Source organism: Enhydra lutris, unplaced genomic scaffold (genome assembly GCF_002288905.1).
Source record: "Enhydra lutris kenyoni isolate GAN:26980312 unplaced genomic scaffold, ASM228890v2 scaffoldscaffold20, whole genome shotgun sequence".
Taxonomy (NCBI): Eukaryota; Metazoa; Chordata; class Mammalia; order Carnivora; family Mustelidae; genus Enhydra; species Enhydra lutris.
Window position 1 is genome coordinate 22,504,342 of NW_019154104.1, and position 27,409 is coordinate 22,531,750.

At 35.0% G+C, this 27,409-nt stretch overlaps 1 protein-coding gene across 4 annotated transcripts in view; it reads right to left on the reverse strand.

Moving 5' to 3' along the window:
* LOC111148515 (pecanex homolog 1) overlaps positions 1-27,409 on the reverse strand; it is a 152,936-nt gene that overhangs the window by 45,224 nt on the left and 80,303 nt on the right. For 2 of the 4 annotated variants that reach the window (XM_022505129.1, XM_022505127.1), the window contains 8 exons: positions 17,577-17,667; positions 15,941-15,998; positions 14,021-14,238; positions 10,519-10,672; positions 7,623-7,655; positions 4,854-5,025; positions 4,261-4,371; positions 1,515-1,606 (listed from right to left, as the gene is read on the reverse strand). In XM_022505129.1, the coding sequence (XP_022360837.1) occupies positions 1,515-1,606; positions 4,261-4,371; positions 4,854-5,025; positions 7,623-7,655; positions 10,519-10,672; positions 14,021-14,238; positions 15,941-15,998; positions 17,577-17,667 (929 nt within the window). The remainder of the gene's footprint in view (positions 1-1,514; positions 1,607-4,260; positions 4,372-4,853; positions 5,026-7,622; positions 7,656-10,518; positions 10,673-14,020; positions 14,239-15,940; positions 15,999-17,576; positions 17,668-27,409) is intronic. The other 2 variants (XM_022505128.1, XM_022505130.1) reach the window with 1 other exon arrangement.

The following is a 27,409-nucleotide window of genomic DNA, read 5'->3' on the forward strand; positions in this document are numbered from 1 at the left end:
CAGGGTAAGGTATTTCATAATCTAGCCACTGCTTATCTTTGCAGCCTTACTGAAGGCCATCCTTCCTCATGCACCCAAATCTCCAGCAATTCCAAATTAGTGGCTGTTTGCTATATGCACATTATCTTGACAACTCCATGGCTCTCCATCCCTTGTTTCAACTAGCTGATTTCTATTTGTCTGTCAAATACTGGTTAAAAAGCTACCCCCTGGAAACTTATCTTTACTCCCTCTTGGCTAAATAAGGTGATGACTTATATACCTGTACCACTCCATTTTCACAGCCTTCATCATCCTCTGCTGAAAGTGCTGGCTGACTTATTTAATCACAGCTAACAGACAAGCAACTTAAAAGCAGGAAATGGTGTTTAGCGCAGTCCTGGGAACACAGCAAACACTCCCTAAATGTTACTGAATAAATGATGCAAAAGAGGATGCTATAAGCCACTTCTCTTAGTCCTTTCAACCCTATCATTCTCTGACTGTCTTGCATTAATGATAAAAATAAAAATAGGGCGGCTGGGTGGCTCAGTCGTTAAGCGTCTGCCTTCGGCTCAGGTCATGATCTCAGGGTCCTGGGATCAAGGCCCACATAGGGTACCCTGCTCAGGAAGCCTGCTTCTCCCTCTGCCCCTCCCCTGGTTGTGTTCCCTCTCTCTCTGTGTCTCTCTCAGTCAAATAAATAAATAAAATCCTTAAAAAATAGTAATAAAAAATAAAAATAATAATAATAGGTGCTAAGAGTTGTTCACAAGAAATTTTAAATTTTTACGTTTACAACTTGGTGGCAATCTTTTTAACATGGAGTGAATTAAGGCTCATCCAGATCCTTCTAAGCCAATAATGACATTAAATTCAGTGCATTAATTTTTACTAGAATGTATCTTAAATTGCAGTCCTTGCACTTGTATTCACATGTCTTAAGATATCTTGATGTGGGGGCGCCTGGGTGGCTCAATGGGTTGGGCCTCTGCCTTTGGCTCGGGTCATGATCCCAGAGTCCTGGGATCGCGCCCCACATCGGGCTCTCTGCACGGCGGGGAGCCTGCTTCCCCCTCTACCTCTGCCTACTGCTCTGCCTACTTGTGACCTCTCTCCCTGTGTCAAATAAATAAATAAAATCTTTAAAAAAAAAAAGATATCTTGATGTGAATAGCACTATATATATCCTTAAGTAAAGATCTAAGATTAAATTCATATTCTATTACTACCATGACCACCTCTACCCCAGAACTAGCAATTTTTAATAATCTGTTTCTAATATTCATCTATGATTACTACTACATGGAAAAGGATTTACTTTTAATAATGGTTAACCATGAAACTGCTTTTAAATTCAAAGTAAATGAGAATGATAATAATGTTCAGTATACAAAGATCATGGAAATCAGTGCTAAAATGGCTACAGGGAGAATGCGGGAATGGGAGCTTAAATCATTATTAGCCAATTTAAAACAATCTTCACATTGAAAAATAGCCTTAAAGACAAAACTGTGCCGTAATGTACTGCTTACCTTTAAAGCGCCATAACACAATCCGTACAGTAAGGCAACCGCCACGATGCTGCAGATAAAACTGTAAAGTGCCGCAAGCAAGCTTGTAGCGGCTGGACAGGAAAGGGGATTAGTATTTTACATACATTTACGGAAAACACACATCTTGAAAGTATTTAAAATGCTGTAATATTGACTACAATGGAATATGTACTCATTTGACTTCTAAAAATTCAGTTATGTCAAAATCAGTTATATCATCCTATCCTTTGAAAAGATTCTGAAATGACAAAGGTTTACTACCCACAATTTTTGAAAGAAGACAAAATATATTCTCCTTGTAAGTAATGAACATTTATACATGGCAGAAAAAACTGTACCTATATAATGCTTTAAGACTGTATCATCTTATTTACAAAAGTATGGGAAAATGAAGCTGGCAGAGACTTAAGAGAACTAGCAATGTATTAAGTATTCATCAAAAGATATTAGGCTCTGTAAACAGAACCTACATTACCCAAGGAAGTAAATTTATATTACCATGTGTCAATTAATTCTCACAAAGTACAGATCTGACTAACTACTAACAACAACAACAAAAAGATCCACCTCAAAACTTGACAGCTATAAACAAACGAATTAAACTGTAACATTTTCTTACACCACACACAAAAATACGCTCAAGATGGATTAAAGACTTACAATGTAAGACATGAAACCATAAAACTTTTAAAAGAAAACACAGACAGTAATGTCTTAGACATCAGCCTTAGCAATATTTTCCTTGATCTGTCTCCTCAAGCAAAGGAAACAAAAGCAAAAATAAACAATCGGGACTACATCAAACTCAAAAAGCTTTTGCAGAGTGCAGGAAACTAAGAACAAAACAAAAAGGCAACCTACTGAATGGAAGAAGGTATCTGCAAATGACACATCCGATAAAGGGTTAACATCCAAAATATCTAAAGAACTCATACACCTCAACATGGGCAAAAACCATTAAGTAATCTGATAAGATGTACAGAAGACCTTAAAAGACATTTTTCTAAAGAAGGTATATAGATGGCCAACAGACACATGAAAAGACATTCAACATCACTGATCATCAAGGAAATGCAAATGAAAACCACGATCAGATACCAGCTCATACCAGAGTGGCTACCATCAAAGAGACAAGGAGTAACAAGTGTCAGCAAGATGTGGAGAAAAGGGAACACTCATACACCTGTTCATGAGAATGTAAATTGGTGCAGCCTCTAAGGAAAACAGTATGGAAGTTCTTCAAAAAAATTAAAAATGGAACTACCATATGATCCAGTTAATTCCATTTCTGGTTATTTACGCAAAAAGAATGAAAACACTAATTCAGAAAGATACATGCACTCCTATGTTTATCGCAGCATTATTTGTAATGGTCAAGACATGGAAGCAAGTAAGTGTCCATCAACACATGAACAGATAAAGACTCAGCCACAAACGAGACTGAAATACTGCCACTTGCAACAACATGGATGGACCGACCGGGCATTATCCTAAGTGAAATAGGTCAGACAAAAAAAGACAAATGCCCTATGATTTCACTCACATGTAGAATCTAAAAAACAAAAACAGAAACAGACACACAAACATGTAACAAACTGGTGGCTGAGAACCAGGGCGGGGCTGGCAAGATAGGTGAAAGGGATAAAGAGACAAACTTCCAGTTATAAAATAAATAAATCACAGAATGTAAAGTATAACATAGGGAATACAGTCAATAACTGAAGAGTGACGATGATAACTATACCTACAGGGGTAAGCATTTTTTTAATGTATGAAATTACTGAATCGCTATGTCATATACCTGAAACTAATATAATACTGTATGCCAACATCAACTACACTTCAATAAAAGATAAAAAAAATTTTTTAATTCTATTCTTACAAGTGGAAAAAAACAGATTCCATGGGATTACTAATAATAAGGACTAGGGGACAGCTAAAATAGCTCTCCTTTATTTTTAAAATATGGATAACAGATTCTGTTCATAATAATTTTATATGATAACCATGAAAAAAAAACCCACAGGAAAAAATCTTCTTTAGGAGGTTTTAAGAAACTAGTATCTTGCACAAGTTTTTAACAATATATGATGAAGCTCACTATTATAAATTACCTACCCTAAGTACCCTCCATACCCTAAATACTGAAGACAGTCTTCTACCCATTAAGCTATGCTAAATTTAGACCAGCCCAGTCTTCATTCATTCCCCTTCAAAAATTTTTCAAAACACAGAGATTCTTCTAAAAATCTTATTTAGGACAATACTTTTACTAAAAGCATCTGGTTTTGGTGTTTCCATTCTAAAGAAATAACAGTGCTCTGAAACCACATTCAGAGACATATCAAATACACATACTAGTTCAAAATCCAAATATAATGCTACATATCAGGGGTCAATCTATTTGGGATATATAACATTTATAAATATTTCATAAGTCTATGAAGACACCATCTAAACTCACTACAACTTCCACTTTTAGGCAACAGTACTTGATCATTTCTTATAAAGTAACTCCATTATTCCTGGATCTTTCAATAAAGTGGCAGACTTGACTACTTCTTCCTATCTACAAAGTAATTCCTGCTCAGTCTTTAATTATTAAATAATTTCCTTTTTCTTTCTAATTTCAATTCTACTGTTAAGGTATTTTAATGTTACCTTATTACTTAATAATCTGTAAAAGTAATGCTAGAATCTGTAATTTTTAAAAGGAACTACTCACCATTACCACCAAAGATATGAATATCCAGTTGCTCACAAAGGTACATTACAAATGTATTCACCTGAGGCAGGAGACCAATGAAAAATACTATTGGGAAACAGAGTGTAAACACTACAGAAGAAAAGAAAGGCATATTAAAAACATTTACACAACATCTATCCTTTTGTTCATTTTAAGATCATATGTGATTAAAAAAAAATCCAAAATGAATATAAACTGGTAAGCAATTTTTTAAAAAAATCATCTTAAATTATTTCTATGTAATTGCTTAGGTATTAAATAATTTTTTCAATGATAAAGAATAGCTTTTAAAATTACATCAATCATTTTCATATAATAGTTATCTGAGATACAGAATCCAAAGGAAAATTTCCATCACATCTGCTTTGAGAACAGAAGAATTACTATAATATTTATTCATCATTAACTCTTTTCATTCAAATAGTTTTGTTCCTCACTGAGAGGATTACAATAAATAGCAAAGTAAGCCTATTAAAACCATTTTAAACTATATAATTGATCTACTTATTAGGGAACTATTTGTGTAGAAATAAATTAATGTGAAGATCTGAAACACTTTAAAGATGACTCACCTATAACTAAATCCCTGGCTGATATAAACACCAGGGGATTAGTGAAAGTTATTCCATATAATTTGAACTTGGTTGTAGTAAGGTTTCTGCTACCATAATCCAAGAGCCAAATAAGACCACAACACAAACAGAAATAAACTGGTCTACTGTAGGCAATGATACGATTATGGCCCTGAAAATGATATTTAAAAAAGAAAGTCAGGTTAGTTGATTTTAAGACTCACAACCAGCTACTGAGTTCTTTGATAGCTTATATTCTAAGGATTCAAAAATGTATCTGTGTGGAAGCCAAGTTGCTAACTGTGGCAGAAGGAAATCACAAATATGGGAAGGAAGAAGAAGAGACTGAACCCTGTGACACTGGACTGACATTAGAGGTATCAATATGAACTTTTCATTTTTAATACACACACAAATCGATAGAAGATGTGTGTACACACGTATGCATGCACATATGTATATACACAAATATATTTCCTAGCTTTAGCCATTGAGAGGACATAGAAGCAACGACATTCTAGAATAAAGATTACTAGCCTCAAGATCTTAGTTTATAAATAACATTACTGACTAAAAAAACTCTGGCCTTCACAGAGAAAAGGCTGGTTTTGGCCTAGGGTAGGGAAAGTATATATAGATGAGCCTGGAATGTACTATTGTGAAAAGGAACGAAGTACTTAAAAGACTGATAAGGATATGTCAAAAGGACAGAGAGGGCAGCTTGGTGGGCTCCCAGTGGCCAAATCAGAGATAATTTGTGCCTCAAAATAAACATTAGTAATATTATAGTCCACTGAATAAAATATGAATCCATACCAATACAAATAAGTAAATACAGAAAGAAAAGTTCTTCCTTACAGTAAAAAGTCAACTAACAAATGTGGAAGGAATGATGAACTAGAAAATCACTATTTGGCAACCATCAAATGATAACTTATTCAGGCAAGTAATATCAATAGATTTTTACTGAAAACAAGTAGGTGGAAGTTTACAGGGCAAGGGGACATATATGAAATCCCCAAATAGCTCCCTACCATACACTTATTAATTCCAGGAGAAATATGGTAACATTATAATAATTAGTGGTTCTCAAGGGAGTGGGAGGGAATTTTGCCCTCTAGAGGACATTTGGCAATGTCTAAAGACATGCTGGTTGTCACAACTGGGGAGTGTGCTACTGGCATCTAGTGGATGGAGGTTAGAGATAATGCTAAACATCCTATAATGTATGGGACAGTATCCCTCCCTCACATAGATTCTCTCAACAAAGAAGTGGCCAGCCTCAAACGTTAATACTGCGGAGTTTGAAAAGCCCTGCAGATACTACCCTCGGCCAAAAATGAAAGTTAACATCACCAATAAAAGGATGAGTCAACATCACATGCTTCCTGAAATGATGCACTGAGAAAAACACATCACTTTCATAATTTTCCTTCCAAAAAAGCATATCCTGTATCTAATCAAGAAGAAAACATCAGACAAACTCAAATTAAGGGATGGTCTACAAAATAAATGGCATGTACCCATCAAAAGTGTCAATATTGTGAAAGACACATAATGAGGAACTGCTCCAGATTAAAGGAGGCTAAAAATAGTAAACGCATAATCAGGAATTTACTATTGCCAACTGAGTCAAGAGGAAATGCCTGAGTAAGATCTGTAGATTAGAAAATAGTATTCTATCAATGTTCAATGTCCTGATTTTAATAATTATATTGAAATTGTAAAGGAATGCCTCTGTTTCTAGGAAAATACATGGGTGTATTTAGAGGTAAAGGGGCACTGTGTTTACAATCCACTCTCAGAAAGTGTGTGTGGAATGGACAGGGTGGGGCAGGGGTTGTGGAAAAAACTAGGAAGGGAATAGGCAAATATGGTAAATGTTCACACAGGAATCTGGGTGAATGGCATCAAGAATTCTTTGCGCAAGCCTTGCAACTTTTCAAATTATGTCAAAATTTAAAGTTTAAAATTTGAAGTAAAAAAAAAAGCTGCCATATATCATACACTTCAAAAGCATTCAAAAGCGTATTAAACAATCAGTTGAAAGAAAATAATTTGCTTCCCTGTTCTGTTTTGCTCATCCACAGTCACTATTTAGTATTCCAGTGTATGCGTAATTATATTCAAGAAAGAAGGCATCATCATAAACTGTTTTGGAGTCTGTTTTTGCACTATTTTAAAGAGAATGCCCTTTAGTCTATTAAATAAATACTCTATGTTGAGTTCTAAAATTGGATCACACTTCATAAAAAATACCATTTAGCAGCTAATACTCTTTCCAAAGTCACAAAGTGAATAATAAGGTTTTTAATCTCTTTAGTGTCCACAGGTCTAAACATGAGATCAATTTATTCCTTCTTTATTCTTGCTCTTAATGATTACCTAAGCAAAAGAATGTACAGTTCTCCTTACTTCAAAATTCTGTTTTTCAATACTTACTCATGATTTATTCTTCAAACTTTGTTAAATTTAAGTTATTAAATAACTATGAGTTTATATGAACCATGTCTACTTCATTGGTAACCTCCTCTTGAAACAGGCTGTCAAAAAATGAATTATTATGCTCATTTTCAACTGAGACTTAGATTCCACAATTAGAATGCCATTTTATTGCACGCTAATAAATCACCTCTCTTTAGAGGTAGAGAGTCAAAACTTAGATGAGAAAATAATAACATAAATCTTAATTCAATCTGACATATGACCAAAAGAAGGTTTCAATGAATGTTAGAGAATTTTAAGTTACAGGCATATTAGTTGACTTACGTGTCTGGGAGAAGAAGAATCTGGTTGAACACTCTAAAAATGAAACAAAAGATAGATTATCCTACTGAGGTCCTGGTAACTTTATAAACAACTTTCAAAATGCCAGAAATAATTTCAAGTAAAATAATTCCATAGCTAAGAAGTGACCTACATTAAATCTGTTGAAATAACAGAAGATGAAACTCCAGATACTGGTGTCACTGTGTTATCAAAGAGATCTCAAATCTTTCCTGCCTCTTAAGTTTACTATGATTAATTAAAAATTTGCAAATAGCTTAACACTTCTGAAATCGTATATGGTAGGTAGTCTATCTTACTCCTTGGCTCATTACTACATATAAGTATAGTTGAAGTAGGATGCTTTCTTGTATGATACCATTCCATTCAGGATATGCACAAAATATGGGTTAGTTTATAAGAAGAATTCTAGTTCAGCCCACAAATTCCAAGGCTTACTAAATAACTCAATAGTATTTGTATTAAACTTATTATCTGAATTTTCACATCAAAATCTTCAAGTTAAGCTGTCTCCCTGTAAGAGATTTTATCAACTTTCTTTAAAAGCATTCAAAAGGTATTTTGCAGCCACTTCCCAAATGATGACTTTTCTCCCAAGTTCCAGCTCATTTCTAACAGCATACCAAACAATTTCATTAGGATGGTCTATGACCACCCTACAAGTCTATGATGGACCAGCTCAGTGAGTTTGGCATGTGACCCTTGGCTGGATGAGACCAGGTAAGCTCTAAACTCAATTCCAACATCTGGCTTCTAAAAACTTCTGTCCAGTCTTTCTTTCTTATGTTAATGGTATTACCATTCTTCTAGTCAACTAGATTTTTTTAAATCTAAAAAAAAAAGATTTTGAATTTCAGTCATCTTTTAACTTTCGGTTTCTAACCAGATTAACCTAAGTGGACAAAACTAATGGGACAAGAGACTGAAGCAAAGGAATGAATTTAAATAGTTTATGGTAATAAAAGAGATGGATTATAGTGGTTGGAATAGAAAGAATAAAAGCCAGAAATTTTGACAAAGAATCACCAAATTTAATCAAAGGCACCTATTATTATTATAATAAATACAAATATATAAATATATATTTATATATATAAATATAACTATTACTTGTTATTAGGGGTAGAGAAGTAAGGAACAGAGAGGCTTTAGGATTTTGAGTCAATATACTACTGTCAAAAGCAAAGGAACTAGGAAAGAAAAATATCAGAAGATGACGATGTGCTATTTTTAAAATGTGCCAAACTGCCTGTTAGGTACATAGGACTAAAGCTTGTGAGAAAAATGAAGACTTTGAGATATAAATCTGGACATGATTCATACATAGGGACAACTAATAAAGTAATAAAAGAGGGTGACTTCACTGGCAAGGAGTTGCAAGCTGAAAAGAGGGCCAAAAAAAACCCTAAAAAATTCTTATAAACTAAGAAGTTGTCCAAAGACCAAAGAGGCATCAACAAAGGAAATTAAAGTTATCTGAAAAGTAGGAAAATCATCAGCATAGCATAAAGGCAGATCAAAAATGAGGATTGTATAAAAAGAGAAGACAGTATTCATAGGTACTAAATGATACAGCACTCACAAAGAATGAAGAATGAAATAGGACACAGATTTGGCTATTGGAGATTATTAGCCCATAAAGACTATAATTTCAGTACTGCAATGAGGAAAAAAGCATGGATGGGTCTTGAAGAAATGGGAGTTGACACAAGTAGTTTTTCTGGATGTGTCTCTATAAACAGAGAAAGGACAGCTAATAGTATGAAAAGAACTAAACAAATAGTTTTCAGGATAGGGGAGAGTTCTGCATGTTAGCATATACTGGGCAAATAACCAATACAGGCAAGGGTTTTTACTAGCGCAGAAGAAAAAGGAAACAGTCTACATTAACAGTCCATATTGATTTTGCATGGAAGGTGAAAAATTAGGCATTTGATTTTTTTCCCTTTGTAGAAAGCTTAAAATTAATAACATTTGGCTACTGTTTAAATAGCAAAGGGATATCCATCTTCTGCTTTCAGTGTCCCCAAGAACATATATACTAGCCTTGCCATTACTATATCTAACCAATGATTGATTTTAATAAATTTAATCTACAGAACAGAAGACTTAAAATATGGGAGTGGGAAAGATGATGTTCATATTTTTTAAACAAATTTCAAGAATACTGGGGTGCCTGGGTGGCTCAGTCGGTTAAGTGGCTGCCTTAGGCTCAGTTCATGATCCCAGGGTCCTGGAATCTAGCCCTGCATCAGGCTCCTTGCTCAGCGGGGAGCCTGCTTCTCCCCTGTTTGCCATTCCCCCTGCTTGTGCTTGCTCTCTCTGTGTCAAACAAGTGGAATCTTTTAAAAAATAAAATAAGGGACGCCTGGGTGGCTCAGTTGGTTAAGCAGCTGCCTTCGGCTCAGGTCATGATCCCAGCGTCCTGGGATCGAGTCCCACATCGGGCTCCTTGCTCGTCGGGGAGCCTGCTTCTCCCTCTGCCTCTGCCTGCCATTCTGCCTGCCATTCTGTCTGCCTGTGCTCGCTCTCTCTCCCTCTCTCTCTCTGACAAATAAATAAATAAAATCTTTAAAAAAATAAAATAAAATAAAATAAAATAAAATAAAAATTTCAAGCATGTCAATTCTCATTTTTAACAAATGCCCAAATATTTTAATACCAGCCCCCCAAAATAGTTCTTAGGAAGCTTCATTTACATATCATTATTTTTTAAAGTTTTTATGTCCCCTTTGTTCCCTATCCAATCTAATATAAACATCTAGGGAAAATAAATCTAAAAATTAACAGCTTACTATAATGCAATGAATTATACAAAATATCTGCTTTTTAACACAAATATTATTCCCTATTCTGAAAAGAAGAGTGATGCTGGTACCTTAAGTAGTGAGTATTGACAGCTGGCTATCACTAGGCAGAACTGGAAGACCCAGATATCTCTGAAGAAGCCTTGTATGAGAAGAATAGATCCCAAAAAAGCCACAAGAATAGCCAGGATGACAGCTAACACATTTTCCAGAATTTCACGATTTCTGTAGACAGAAAAATTTACGAATAAGTATATCATCAATATAAGAAATGAGAGTGAAAAAAGGGAAGACATCATGAGGAAGTTCATACTATGCTTGCTGACATGCTTTTCTTGTACTGGTTCTGAATAAGGTTTTAGCACATACTGAAAGAGAAACTAGTTTATATTTAAAATTAACAAAAAACCTTATGTGAAGATAAAGCGTGCTATAGTAAGTGAGGTTCTAATTAAAGACATAATATTAGTTTTAATTTCTGTTTCAAAAGTTTACTCTTCTAGAACATCTGCTTTTTTGTAACATTTGTTGCTTAGTAACTAAGTAACCAACTTGAAAAGGACATATGCAAAGAAACACGTTTAAAAAACAAAATCTCAAAAGTTTCTAGAAAATTAAAATGAGAAGTTATTTTATATGACAAAGTTTGTAACCAAATTTTGATACCAAGTGATTTCATTTTCCGCATCTTGAAACCATCTGAAATAACCTCAAAACTAATTCACTAGAATTACTTAAATATAGGCTATTGCATATATTGAAAATGAAGGCAGTAATAAAAAACCATCAGTGTTGTCTCTATCAAAGCTGCTGAGACAGTTCTGTATTTTATTAAACTGAGTAAATTAAACAATGTGATGACCCAGATATTACATATACCAATGAAGATGATTTTTTGTCATACCAAAAAATAAGAATCTATCTCATTACTTCTTGGGGAAATTTTATTCATAAAATGCTGGATACTTGCTAAAAGTCTTGTTTTTAAAAAACATTTACCAACATGGAAACATGCTCAGTGTATGTGCTGTATAAAGAAAGAAGGGCATAAAACGGTATGCATAGGAAGATAAAAGTTGTTATTTAGAAGCATACACACATAGGTTAAAAAAAGACAGTATATCAAAATGATGCTACTACTAATGTTCTCTCTGGGTAGAAGAACTATGGTTGGCCTCTTCTTGTCTTAAAAATCTTCCTATACATTTTTAAATTTTCTAGACTAGGTAAAGAATTATTTTCACAATTCATAACTTGTTTTTTTAAAAATTTTAAACTTTTTAAATTAAGTTGTTGTTTTTTATTAACTTGCTTTTTCATTAAGTCAATGCCATCTTCATAATCATCAATTGACCTAATTCACAAACATCTCTGTACTAATTCATTTTATAGTCTTCTTGGATGAAAACAAGTTCAACAGTACTTTCAAACCAATCACGGGCACTCTCGTTCGTTCTTCTGTTGCAGCTGCAGAAGTCCAGATCCGTCAAGTCCAGTGCCCACCAGCAGTTCTGCCACATCAAACACTGTTCGTAGTTCTCATCACCGAACACGTGCTCCCCTTACACTTCTGTTAGTTTTTAATTTTTGATGAATTCGGTTTATCAACTTTGTTTACTGTTTTTGCTGTCACATCTACAAAATTTTGCCTACCCCATGTCACAAAAATTTCCTCTTACTGTTTTGTTTGGTTCAAGGAATTTTATTGCTTTAGATTTTAATTTAGACCCGTAATCCATTTTGAGTTAATTTTCATAGTTTTCTAATACAGTGCAATATAAGTATAAAAGTTTTTTTCCCATAAAAATCGAATGGTCCCTAGACCATTTGTTGAAAAGCCTACATTTCTCTACCTAACTGATTTGGGATACTATTTTGATGCCATTTAGGCCTAGAGTTTTCTTCATAGGCAGGTGTTTAACTATAATTTACATTTAATAGATATAGTAGCGTTAAGGTAATGTATCTTTCAGAATGAACTATGATGATTTCTACCTTTCAAGAAATCTGTCCATTGTCAAACTTATTTACATGTAGCAGATCATAATATCCTCTTATAACACCGGTAAAATCTGTAGTGATATCCTACCTCCTTCCTGTTATAAGCAAATTGAATCTTGTCTCTTCTCTTCTTTTCCCCCCTTAATCAGCCTGGCTTCAGTTTCATTAATTTAATTGAACTGCCCCTCTCCCCACTTGCACTCTGTTTCTCTCTGGCTCTCTAAAATAAAATAAAATAAAATATCTTTCATGTCTTAACTTTTTTAACATACAGAGTACAAATATAGTTGTTTTAATGTCTTTGACAGCTAATTCTAACATCTGTGACAACCAACAGGTTGGTTTCGATTGATTCATTATTTCTCTCATAAATCATGTTTAACTGTTTCTTTGCATGTTTGGTAATCTTTGGTTCGATGTCGTGGGGAATCCTTTGATTGGATGCCACTGTGAACATTTTTGGTCATGACAATTTTCAGATTTCTATAAATTTTCTTCAACTTTGTTTTGGTACTTGGAAACAACAGTCCGATCATTTTAGGTCTTGCTTTTACAACTTGTTTGGTGAGTCTGAAGCAGTGCCCACGTTAGGGCTAATTATTCCCCCACTTTTTAGGCAAGACTTTCCTGAGTACACAATGCACCATAAAAATATGAATTACGAGTTTCTTCAATCAGACAGGTGGGAATAGGCACTATTCCTATCCCTGTGTGTCAGACACTGTCCATCTACTTCTTTCACATGATTCTTACCCTGGCCTCAGGTAGTTTCTTCACATACATTCACTTACCCGTACTCTGATGAAGAGTTGTGGAGACCCACTGCGGAACTGAGGTTCTCTCTGTGAACAGCAGTCCTCTCTCTGATATTCTGTCCTCACTGTGTTGGGTCTCCCTGTACTCATAGCTCTGTCTCCTCAACTCAGGAAGTTTGCTGGGCTCCCTATGTTGGAGCCAGCGAGGAAGACAGGGAACTCTCTTAAGGCAGTAAGCTGGGGCAACTGTAGGACCCACATAATGCATTTCCCATCTCTCAGGAATCACTGTCCTTTGCCGTCTTATCTCCAAAGTCTTAAAAACCACTGGTTCAGGCATTTTGTCTCTTTTTTTGTTGTTTCAGATAGGAGAGTAAATCCAATCTTTGTTACTCCAGTCTATAGGAAGCACCAAGTTTTAATAGACTAATATTTTTCATTATTAAGACTAGTACTATGAAATAGGGAAAGAGGAGTTTCCTCTTATACCTCTTATATTTAGAGTCATATTACTTATAACCTTATGATCATTAACACTTCATATTCTCTGGCTTTTAAGTATAGTTCCATGATTCCTACTGATGATAAAAAGGATTTTTTTAAATAAACATACTAAAATTGCCACAAAAAAGTTTTTAGTGGATTTAGGAGAGTCAATGTTTGGGAGCTCTATTAACTTAAATTTTACCTCAAAAGAACCAAAATAGAAAACATTTTCAAAAATGATAACCAAGTAAAAGCCTCAATGGGTAATTAGGTTCATTTCAATTTAAAAATAAAATCTACACATATCTTTAATATCACACTGTATTCTCACCTATCAAACAGGGCCAGAAGTGTGAGTCTGTCAAAGTTAATGCCGATCCACAGCTGGGGTAAGACCCAGAAGCGGTAATAGTGTTTGACCTTTTGAGCAGCTTCTTCTGTTGGACCGTAAGTAGCTGCCAAGTCAGGGCTTAGATCGATGTCTTGTTGCTCCAGCAAATCTGTATCGATGGTCAATAGTCTGTTCAATCGAATCTGCGGAAGAGAGAGCTAAAAGAAAGTCAGTGCTGAAAGCCTCAAAATATCTTTAGTTAAGTCATGATTCAAGGGCTACTCAATCAGCTTGATCAGATGATCTAAGTCCCCTTAATTCTCTACACTTCTAGATATTTTATGATCATTAGAAACTACAAAAGGTGATAATGGGAAGTAAAGCAAATTAGTCAATCAGTCCTTTGGAAAAGCTGTATTGGGGAAAAGTGTTTGCAATCTTAACACTCTGTGATTGTAGAGCTAGGGAATCCATTAAAATCACTTAATGTGAATCATTAGTGGCTTCTCTAAGCCCTGCCACTATGGCCTTTTCTCAAAGCTATAAACTTCATTACCGTGCTCAACCTAAGCTCCTCTGAATTGGATTTGAAGCCTTCAACTCTCATGTCTTCCTACAGTCTCTTATCACTGTTGTTTTCAAATCCCAGCTACACTCCCTTTTTTTCTTTTGTTTTGGCAGGCTACTCTTGGAGGCTATACAGGAAATTAACACATTACATTTCGTTTTGCTTTAATTCACCCACTCAGCAGTTCACCAGTTTCCCCTTTCTCTGAAGGAGTCTAAAGTTTCCCTTATCTAGCACAACCCTAGCCAGGATTTCACTATCCCAAGGTTCCCATACCATCCAATAGTAGAAAACAACAACAACAAAAAACCCAATCATTTCCCTACTTTTGGCTTTCCTATGAAGTTTCCAGGAATATATTCCAGCAAAAAAGCAGAGACAATCTTTACTTATCAAACACATATGTGGTTATAGTCAAGAAAATCTGCTTCCTATAAATAACATAGATATTTTTATCTCTAAGCATTGACAAGTACCTCCCCAGACACTTTTCTTCTTATCCTCTATGCCAAGGTTTCTCAACCTTGGCACTACAGGTATTTTCAGTTAGATAATTCCTTGTTTGGGGGTTGTACTGTCCACTGCAGGACGTTTTATGGTATCCCTGGTTTCTATCCATTCACAAGACACCAGTAACATTCCCCTAGCTGCGACAAGTTAAAGTGTTCTCAGACATTGCCAAACGCTGAAAACCACTGTTCTATGCCAACTCACATCTATGGTCTTAAAACACAGCTCACAACTAAATCTTCATCAGGAAGCCACTAATAATTAACCTCTTTGGCACTACACTTATTTATAGGTATCGCTTATGTGTTTCATATAAGAATTTCATTTTATATGTTAACTAATTGAATCGAACTAAAATAAGTTAAGAAAATAATTTCATTTGTTTTGTCTTTTCTAAGTTCAATATATATATCTTGAGGGCAAAAGCAGTGTTATCTTTCTAAAACAGCCCCACCATATCTCACATGATATACTTTTACACAGTTATATCATCACTAAGCTTCACATAAACACACTGGTATGAGTAAATAATAATTAAGAATTGTACTTTTCAAAGGGAAGTTTTAAGATGGCACAACCAGATTATGACATCGGTGAGCAAATGGACCTTTACATATTCTCAAAAGTGTAATTACTGATTCATACACAGCTTAGGAAACTTCATGGGGTTTTATGTTTGTTTCCTAACAAAGGACTTACAAGAAGAGATCCACTATGGAACAGCAAAGGTGATTTTGCCATAGTTTTCAACAAAATCGGTATTTTATAACTTCAACGTTTCTGATTTGCATCGCTACTTAATCTGAATGTACATCATCTTATAAAAATAAAGGAAAACCTACCACATCATGTGGATAAAATCGAACTGAGGTAGAACTGGATACATGAGAATCCGTGTCACTAAAATAAAATGAAAAAATCTTTAGGGACTAAAGAACTTGTCAAGGAATTGAAAGAAAAATAATCTTTTAACAATTATATGATATTTACACTGTATTCGCTTTTCCAAGGACTTCAACATACAAAATAGCATTTTCCTACAGATGTGATTAAGAGCACAGCTTCTGGGCCAAAGTATTTATATTAAAAATCTCTTCATCAGCTAAATGATATTTGGGAAAGTTATCTAACCTTTTACACCTCAGTGTCCACCTAAGTAACATAGGATAATAGAACCTCTTATCACAAAGTCCCTGTGAGATGGGTTTATGAAGGCAATTAACAACAAACTTATTTCCACTGTTCCATCTTTCTATTGTTTCCACTGTTAGGAAATCACCTCACATTCCAATTTTTGGTCATTCTCGACAGGGTCAGTTTTGAAACTGGATTCAAGAAGCTGAGCAAGTACGTTCTGTCTCTCCAGCGAGTTAAGCTAAGTGACTGCAAGATCCTAATGTGCTTTAAATGGCCCCTAGAAACTTTTAAAAAAGTAAGTGAATTGCCCATAGATGTGTAACATTTAAATAGGTGTGTCCCATTATTAAATATAAGTCCTAAAATAGGATTCAAATGATCCCTGTGGAAAAAGTGAGCTAATCACTTAATAATGGATTTCAAGGCAACAACTTGAATAGGTGAGAAAGATTAAAATTTTAGAAAAAACTTTAATACATTCTAAGTTATAACTGATTGCATGCTCAAGATTTCTATTTATTATTTGCTCTTCTCCTAACTTCTTCCTTATCTCATAATGTCATTTCTTGGTAAGGGAAGGAGAAAACTAAATGTAACACACGACCCATATTTTAAGAAATTCCTCTTTCTTATAGCTGGTAAACAAATTTTAAAGCAAAAGAAAAGAAGGTCAGGTAAAAAGATATTTGACCAAAATACTTACACAGAAATAAAATTTTTAGAATTGATGGGCTTGAACTTAGTTGTGTATTTCCTAATAAGCCTTTTTTAAATATGCTTTTTTATTGATCTTGCAAAGTGCATACGTGTGGGTAGCACAAAATCTATAGTTAAATTCGAAACGGTGGGAAACTACTACCCCCCACTATAAGACCTACAGGGAATTTTTACTTAATTATTTAAAATACAGAACAGCTTTTGTTTTAAGAATAATGCTTTCTGGGGCGCCTGGGTGGCTCAGTGGGTTAAAGCCTCTGCCTTCGGCTCAGGTCATGGTCCCAGGGTCCTGGGATCGAGCCCCGCATCGGGCTCTCTGCTCCGCAGGGAGTCTGCTTCCTCCTCTCTCTCTCTCTCTGCCTGCCTCTCTGCCTACTTGTGATCTCTGTCTGTCAAATAAATAAATAAAAAAATCTTTAAAAAAAAAAAAAAAAAAAAGAATAATGCTTTCTTTTTTCCAGAGCAATAAATTCTACCTTGTATCTTTGGAGACAAATGCCCAGTGACAAATTACTTATGCCAATATGAACAAATATTTTCAAGATAACTTTCCCATTTCAAGGCCTAAAAGCAAGGCAAATATATGCAAGTACATACATTCTCCTACTATGACTTCACACATACCAGATATTGGATGCTCTTCTTGCTGCTGGTTCAAAATTCACAAGTGACATATCACAGCCACCAGTCTCATAAAGCGTAGAAGAGAACTTACCTAGCAAATAAATGATTTTTTTAAAAAAACCATTAGAATACTCAGAATTTTTCCATCAGGAAACACTACACTTCAAACTTGTTACAACTTAAGAAAATGTACTATAAACTTTCCCCGAAATATTTGAAAAACAATGATCTGCCTGTAATTCAGCATGATGTGAACTGAAAAGGAATGCAGAACAGTGGGGCAAAATGTCAATGTACACAATCAGGTTTTAACAGTAAGGGATTGAAGTCAGCGTTGCAATCCAGTCTCCTCTTGTCTCCTCACGGGACATTCACAGTTGAAGCAATCACATGAACGAACTTAATGTCGTTTAAAAGGCACCTGACCACTCTGCAAGTGGTGAGGGGCCATTTGGAAAGCTGCTTAAGTGTTAAGATGGCCCAAAACTATGAGACAACAAATTTCTGAGATTACCTTCAGAGAGTTTTGTTTTTTATTTTTCCCTTCTTTGTTTTTTTAAATAGTTAAACACAGCATAATATTAATTTCAGGTGCAGAATTCACTGAGTCATCACCTACAACACCCAGTGTTCATCACAAGTGCCCTCCTTAATACCCGTTATGTTTGGTTTTTCAGGAAAAAATTAGGCGTCAAAATGAATCTAAGGAAGTTCTATGAATGGAGTATAATAACATTGGTGAAAATTAAATTGCAGTATTTAATGAACATTACTAATTGCATGAATCTGTAAGAACTTTATGAAAAAATTTAGTAACACCGTTTGCTGAAAATGATAAAAGGTTTAGAAATTACATTGGGTGCAGAAAACTCTTAAAATGAAGTCAATTAAGATAAAATGGTTTCTCCTAGTGAAATTTAAAAATCTGGAGAGTGTCTGAAACGCATTCTTTACCTTGACAACCCATGGGAGCCCTATCGGAGGTAAGGAGCGTAAAGAAATGAATATGTAACTTTCCAGTAGGGCAATAAGATGAGGTATATGACTGCAACCATTGGGGACTACTCCAGGCTGCTTCTGATTATTTTTTACTGATCTTATAAATATGATGAATCTTAAGGGTAATTTCAACTACATGGCAGGGCTAAAAGATCTCTCTTAGATGACTACAATGTAAACACGGTATAAAATAAAGACTTTTATTTAATGAAATCCTTGAAAAGTAACAACAAACCCCTTAATATACTAACTATAACTAAGGATTGCAGAATATTTCAACAATCACTTCATTCTTTAAAAGGATTAGAAATTGGAAAGTATTAAATAAGATTATTTGAGTACTTTCTATGGGTCAGACAGAATATGCAAATATTTTATTATGATTTTTCTGTAGCAGCAATTTCTTTGTCAGAATAATATACTCCTGAGACAAGTGAGGAAAAAAACATTCTGTGAAATGTCGTCTTCATTTGCGGTTTTTCCAAAGAGGATTATTCAGCATGTGGATTTGCTAAAACTCCGCTTTTTACCACCCCCACATGCCACCCTCATCTTTTAGTCATGAATCATTCACTCTTAGCACCTCCAACACAAACCAGATTCATGAACTAAAATGAAATAATAAAAGCTGTCCATTTGGCTCGTTAGGTGTCTTACTGAAAAACTTTTAAGGTGATTAAGGTGGCTGCAGAAATTGTTAGTGAAGAAAAAAATTTAAAAAAAAATACTGGCTTGACTGAGATTTCAAAATTATTTTAAAATTATAATTTAAAATTATATGTGCTCTCTCTTACAATGGAAAATGGAAAATTGGCTGTGCTACTATAATTAGCTTACAATAATAGAAAAAAGAAACATCTGATCAAAATCACAGATTGCATAAATGCAGAATAATTATAAATCCATGTAAATGACTAAATCACAGAGTAACAGAGAGCTGACAGGGGTTGGCTACTATGTGTGAAATCCAGTAAGAACTGAATGGATTAAAAAATAGGTCTTTAGATCACCTAATTTGTTTGTATTTTTAGAAATAACTTAATACTATATTCAAGAGAACTTAAATTATTGGAATATATTCTGAGTAGGCACTGTATCAGATTTTTAATAATAGAAGTCTTCTTTGAGGAATACTGAGTATGATAAATGTTTATATGCAACTGAAACTGACTAAAGATATTATTTTTTCTAATATTCAAATGGAACCGGAAAAGAACATTAAGTCATTATACAACTGTATTATCTTTTATGTACAGACATCTCCTATGAAACACAGTTGCACTTTAAGTTAATAGAAACATAAAAATAAAGCATGCCCTCCCAAAAGCTCTTTAGATAAAGAAAGCTGGAAAAACTGAGTAGTTATAGTACTATAAATCTAGAACTCTGAATGCTTTTTTACAAACCAATGACTAACAAGTTATAAATTTTGGAAATTTAAACAAAGCATAAAATATATCTATGAAAAGGGAGGCTATAATTTTAACAAATGGCTTCAATAGTGCTTTTTTTTTTTCCTAAGAAGCTTTTGTTTACATACTAACTTTATGAACATGCTCAGGTCAGAACAAGCTAACACTGTATTAAGGCTTCATGCTCTATTCCTAATAAAAATCCACCAAAAGAATAGATTCTCTGCATCTTTGGACTTGGCAAGTAGGATCACTTCAAAAGAAACAAATTTTATTCAGAGCATAAACAATTTAGGAAAAATTATACTAAAAAGTGTTTAGCTTAAGGTTTCAGTGAAAAACTTAGTAATATCTTAAGGTATAATAATCTATTAAAAGCATCTTCAAAAACAACCAAAACATAAAGAAGCATATATTACCACTGGTTTATAAAGATTAAGAATATACTAAATTTGTACAAATTTCCTTAGCATACATAACAATTTTACATATATCTCATTTAAGATTAAAATCATAATGTAGTTATCCTTTAGGTCTAAAGTGAAATGTGCTTTTAATTAATAATCCTAGTTTTATTCTGTGTTAAGACTATTAATTTTTTTCTAATTAATATAAATTGAGGAGGATATCAATGAAATATGCCCTCACATGAATTATGATTAAACACGAAGTCATCTCATCATATCCAACTCCCAGGTCATAATTAATTATATCTAACAGAATGGTTTTGTCATGATTTCAAGAAAACAGTTACTTTCTGACAAAATAAACAAGATTGGAGACTGGAATTTCAGGCATAATGGTACTGGCCATGAGAGAGCATCTCTAGAAATAAAGAAAAAAAATTAAGGTACCTGGTATTTCTCAGTTTTGAACATTTGATTGCTATTGCCTAAAAAAATTACATTTCATAACACAAAACCATTTTTTTTTAGGCAGGAGAATTTCAAATACGTGATGAACAACAGGAAGATGAGTAAAATTAAGATACTGATTTAAAGAAAAGGACACTTGAAACATCTCCCTGAAGCCACGAATGGTGCAGCAGACAAAATACACACGGGCAAGACACTGATAAAAGGCATGAGAAAGCAATGGGATCCTCTAACTCATCCTTTCAATAAAATTCCTTGCTACACTGCACAAACTGTATAAAGATTGCTCAGATAGGAAACCGCTAATGCATTCTTGATGTTATTCATTTTACTTATGTACTTTGGAAAGAGGTAGTTACTAAGACAGATCATCTGTAGGATTTTTCTAATCCTTCCAGTTCCAACAACAAAGGAGGCCTCTTAAATTTCTTGATTTCCTTCTTTGGATCCCCTTCCCACCTCCGTTAATTCTGTATCCTCTAAGCCTAATCTTGGCAAACTGTTAAACGAGCTCTCGCTTTCCTAGGATTAACTCTTAAGACAGGCAGGAGCTACAAGAGCAAAGCCAGACACAAGGAAGGCAGCTTTATAAAGTGCTTTTTCGAAGGCTATCGGTGGGTGTGCTCGCTTCAGTGTGGCACACATACTAGAAGGCTGCTGGAGGAACACCCATCTCCAGGACTCACTTAAGTACTCTAGAAAAAGTGCTTATTTCTGATGTGAGGAGTCCTCTGTTCACAATGCTACTTCAATGAATACATTATTCTACTTTTAAGAGCAAGACCTTTAAGACTAGTTTCCTGAATAGCCACCCCCTTATCATCATGAATGGTACCTACGAGTCCCTAAGGAAACATGAGTTTTCACACTGACAGAAAGGACTCTTTCTGTTGCTGCTTATGGGTTAACAGACTTGTTTCTCCACAGACCAGTGGTCAGCACACTTTTTCTACAGCAGGTCAGAAAATAAATACCTTAGGCTGTGCAGGCCATATGGTCAGATGTAATTCAAGACTGCCATTGCAGCACGGAAGCAGCCACAGAAAACATGTAACATATATTTACTTTATTTCATTTATAAAAATAAGCATCAAGCTGAATGGATTTACCCCCCAGGCCATAGTTTGCCGCCTCTGTCCACCACCAAAAGCCTTTGGCTTCCAAAAACCTTTTAAACTATTGTACTACCATGGTAATCAAGTCACTATGCTATTTGTAATTGAAAGTTTCAATACTGAGAAACAGTCCTTCTTCCTGGGATGTTCAACACTGTGCTAGGTTTTTCGAAAAGGAGAAAAATTAGGAAAGAGCAGGAAGAGGCCTGGTAAGGAAAGACAGAGGTCTCTACTGCTTGGCAACAGTAAAATAGATTTATTCGCCAACATATTTTACTGACATGGCCATTATCCTCTAGTTCTGACTCAACACCACAGGCCTTAATTCATTAAGTCTCCACTCTCACTGCCTAATCCCCAGGGTCAGGTGAACCTTCCAAAAGTGAATGTACAAGTTCATATTCTGCTATGATTTCATCATCTGCTCACATTTTCTTTCAAAGAGATGTCTTCCTTTTCTTGGTAAAACCTACAACATGACAATACTGACAACATTACAAATGATCGGGTACACAAAAAGGCAAGACACAGAATGGGAGAAAATATTTGTAATTTGTACCTAACAAATTTTATCTTAAATACCAAAAAAACTGATACCTCAATAATGACCCAATTTTAAAAGTGAGCACAAGATTTGGACACACTTCATGAAAGAACATATATGTATAACCAAATAACACATCAAAAGATGTCTATCATCCTTACTCATAAGAGAAATGCAAATGTAAACCACAGTAAGATACAACCACTGGGGCCAAAATGTTAAAGGCCAACAATAACCAACGGGGACAAGAATGGGGACAAGCACAATTCACATACATTGCTGTGAGAACGTAAAACCACTTTTGAAAACAGTTAAGTTTTATTAACAATGGCCCAAATCTGGAAACAACACAAATGTCATCAGATGAATGGATGCACAAAATACATATTCATATACAATGGAATAATACTTTGCACAAAGAGAATAAACTAATCCATGCAACATGATGAACTCAAAAGCATCCCATCAGGTACAAAAGGCCATATTCAGACTGTCTTAATATGGACTCCTAGAAGAGGGAGAACCATAATGACATAACGTATGCAGTGGCTGCCTGTGGTGGGGGGTGGAGGAGGGACAGACTGCAATGGGGGCAACAAAGAATCTTTTGAAGATGACAATAATGTTCTGTATCTCCACTGTAGTAATTCAAAGGTGTGCGCATCTGTTACAGCTCAACTGATCGCACACGTTAAATGGATGTGATTTATCATACCTACATTATAGATCAATAAAATTGATTCAAAAACAAAGAAGAAAAAAAGACTGGTCAGGTAAGAGTCTAAGCAGATGGTCGCGTATGAAACAGCACGTAGTCAGCAGAATTCCCACAAAACAAATCAAGATTTTGGAGAGTGAGTGATATTTGTTTTGTTTTTGCGTTTCATTTTTTTTTTTTTAAAGATTTTATTTATTTATTTGACAGAGAGATCACAAGTAGGCAGAGAGGCAGGCAGAGAGAGAGGAGGAAGCAGGCTCCCTGCCGAGCAGAGAGCCCGATGCGGGGCTCGATCCCAGGACTCTGAGATCATGACCTGAGCCGAAGGCAGCGGCTTAACCCACTGAGCCACCCAGGCGCCCTTTGCGTTTCATTTTTAAAAGTACTATGTGTCATCAGATTCAAAAGTAGTATATTAAATGAAGAAAAGTTCCCCCACTCCCCAGAGACAGCCACTGTGCTCTTCTGAATCATTTTTATGTACACTCGTTCTGTAACAATTGGATCCTTCTCCACATACACACTTTCTAAAATTTACTTCTTTTGCTTACTAAGTAGCTTAACTTTTCACGTCAATAATAAAGATGCACCTAGTTCTAAATATTATACTAAGTTTTATGTACTATCATTTCTTTTAGGGGTTCTCTAACAACAGACATGTAGATTGTTTAAAGTCTTTCAAAATTACAAACAATGCTACAATGAATGCTCATGTACATGTATCTTTACCAGTTTATAAAATCTGTAGATTAAAAGCCATCAACATTTTTGGTCTACAGTTCTAAAGTACACTCCAGGAGCATTTAATCTTCAGACCTTTTCCAATAATAGACATACTCCACATTCAAAGATGAAAAAGATCTCAACTTTTTTATAATTTGCAATTTAAAAAATTACAATAAAGCTTAACTGTTTGCCCCTGACTACAAATCACTTGTATTTTTTAACTCTTGACTTTTCTTGTTATTAATCTTTATCTTACTGATGATTTGAAGTGCTTATTGTGGCAAAGACTGATGACTGACCTCCCTTTCCCTTCCATAATATGACATTCCCTCACTGAATCTCGGCTGGGCCTATGTCGGCCTGGTTAGAGACACTCCCTAGCTAGTCTCTCCTGCAGTTAGAAGTTGCTATGTGACGAGGTATGGGCCCACAGGAGAGAGAAAGTGACAGGCCCATGTTTCAAGTCACAATGTGAAAGATACAGGCTAACAGTCCTTACATTTTTTTAGCAACACTTCTCTTCCTGTTTTTCAGATAAATCTCAACGACAGGAGCCGTCACTATGGACCAGCAGGGAAGCGACATGTGGAGGGTAACAGAACCAATCCATCTGCTGGGGACAGCTCCGCTTAAACTGAGAGACATGTAAACTTTTCTCTTATTTCGGGCACCGACTGGTGAGGGGCTGGGGGTGGGGGCGGTATCTTCCACGGAAGAATCCAACCTGTATTTCAGTTAATGCATACATTAACCAAATTTAACTTAGGATCTTAAAAATGTTAATGTTAGAAAGTAGATAATCTAGTCTAGTACTTCACTGAATTCTTTACAACAGAGACAAGCGAGAAACAAAATGGATATCTCAACCGGTCCCTGTTATCTTGTACAAAATTCCTAGAGCAGTTCGGGCATCCAAACTTTTTAAAAAATAATATACCAGAAGTCTTTCCAGTAACAGCAATAAACTTCTGAGCACTGTCCAGGGGATGAGTTTGGAGAAGATAAAAGTTGGTCTAGGTTTATTTTTCATTTATAATATTTGGGGAGATAAAACATACACTATCAACTCCTGCCAGATAAAGTGTAAACTGGGACAAGCTTCCATAAAGCAATTGACAGTGTATGTCAAAGCCCCAAAATGTTTATTCCCCTGGATGATTCCCTTCAACATATTTATCCTAAGGAAATAACCACAGCTGTATCGAAAGGTTTATGTAACGGAGGTCCAGCAGAGAGTTTACTACAACAGGAAATATCAGGGATCATCATGAAGACTAACAATGCAGTTAACTGGTTAAATAAATTTATGATTAATGTTAATAACTTCTGTTATTAACATTAATAGCAATGATTAGTTATGTAATTGACTTATTATTGCCAGGCACGATTCTAATTGCTTTGCACATTTTAACTGATATAATCCTCACCATAAGCCTGTAAGTATTATTATTACTGAGGCTTTGATAAATGAGGAAACGGATTCACAGGGAGAGAAAATAACTTGACTAAGGTCACACAGCTAGTGAGTAGTAGAGCATGGACTGGAAGCTGGGAAGTTTGACTCTACAGTCTACTATGCTATACTGCCTTTCATGGAGATTTAAGAGATAAAATAATTTGCCATCGCCTAAACAAGTTAAAAACCTTAACATGAGTAAATAACACATGTGCTAAGTGAAAAAAGCAAGATACAAAGCTCATACAGTAGCACAAAAGTCACACATCATGATCCCAATTCTATTTCGGAAAAGTATATAAATGTATGCATTAAAAAAGACAGGAAGGAAAGAAATCATAAAGTTTCAATAGTCAATATTTCTAAGTGATAAAATTACAGATGGCTTACTTTTCATTGTATTTTCTAGTATTTCTAAACTTGTATCTTTTTTAAATTTAATTGGCACAGACCAAGTGAGAAAGAGACAGAGAAGAGCCCAAGCACAAGCCAGGAAATGGCAGGCAGGGGAGAAGCAGGGTCCCCGCTGAACAAAGAGCCCGATGTGCAGCTTGATCCCAGGATTCTGGGCTCATGGCCTGAGCCAAAGGCAGATGCTTAACTGACTGAACCACCCAGACAGCCCTAAACCTGTATTTGTGTTATAAGAATGGGAAAAGCACTTTCTAATTTTATCAAAAGGAAGAATATATCCCAAAATCCATTAATATTTCCTCCTTTTAGCTGTAATGAAGGATTTTTACTGCTTCAATAAAAATAAACATTTACTTTCATTTGTATATACTTTGTGTTGCACTTCACCCCAAAATATAATAAAATTCAGTATTTTTTATATTTAAAAATAACAATAAAGAACAATGAAGAAGAAGATCCAAGCTGCTGCGAAAAGAATCTAACGTTTTGTTTAGATGACTGAAAATCATCTGCCATAACATGGGGCACTGAGATACAGACTCAGATCCCTTATACCTAACTTTATATTTAGTACATAATATATATAACCTTTTAAAACACCAAGTCTAACTCTAATAAAAATCACTGAAAGTAGGGGCGCCTGAGTGGCTCAGTGGGTTAAAGCCTCTGCCTTCAGTTCAGGTCATGATCCCAGGATCCTGGGATCGAGCCCCACATCCGGCTCTCTGCTTCCCCTTCTCTCTCTCTCTGCCTACTTGTGATCTCTCTTTCTCTCTGTCAAATAAATAAATAAAATCTTTAAAAAAAAAATCACTGAAAGTATTATAAATCATATAAGCCCCTGCTCTTTAAAGTAAAAAATTTAAAAGCCTCCAAATCATATTTCTGCTTAATAATGCATAGCTGTTATAAACCGCTTAATAAAAAGGGCAATAGGGTACTGCCAGATTTAAGACTTTTTCTACAGCTGACCATATTTTCAAGTTAATAAGTTCTGTAGCAAAGCAGATTATCTCAAAGAATACCTTCTTTGTCAATCCTCACATACCAATGAAACAAAAGATAACCTTAGAAAAATTCAATTCACACATCACTTTTTAAACCTCTAATGCATTAATGAAATTAAGTCTCAAATTCATCAAAGGAATACCATCTATGAAAATTTATATGTATATATATATATTATTTTTTTTTAAGATTTTATTTATTTATTTGACAGGGACATATCACAAGTAGGCAGAGAGGCAGGCAGAGAGAGAGAGAGAGGGAAGCAGGCTCCCCGCTGAGCAGAGCGCCCGATGTGGGACTCGATCCCAGGACCCTGAGATCATGACCTGAGCCGAAGGCAGTGGCTTAACCCACTGAGCCACCCAGGTGCCCCTATATGTATATATATATTATTTTTTAACCATAGATATAAACTTGTTCTCATTTCTTGTCTGTTACAGTTTATTTTTTACATGAAAATTTTATGTAACTTTATATATACTTTTTCAAAGCATATACCCAACACTGACCACCACTAATTTCATATACAGAAAACACACATAAATTTTCCTGCTTTATCAGACCTT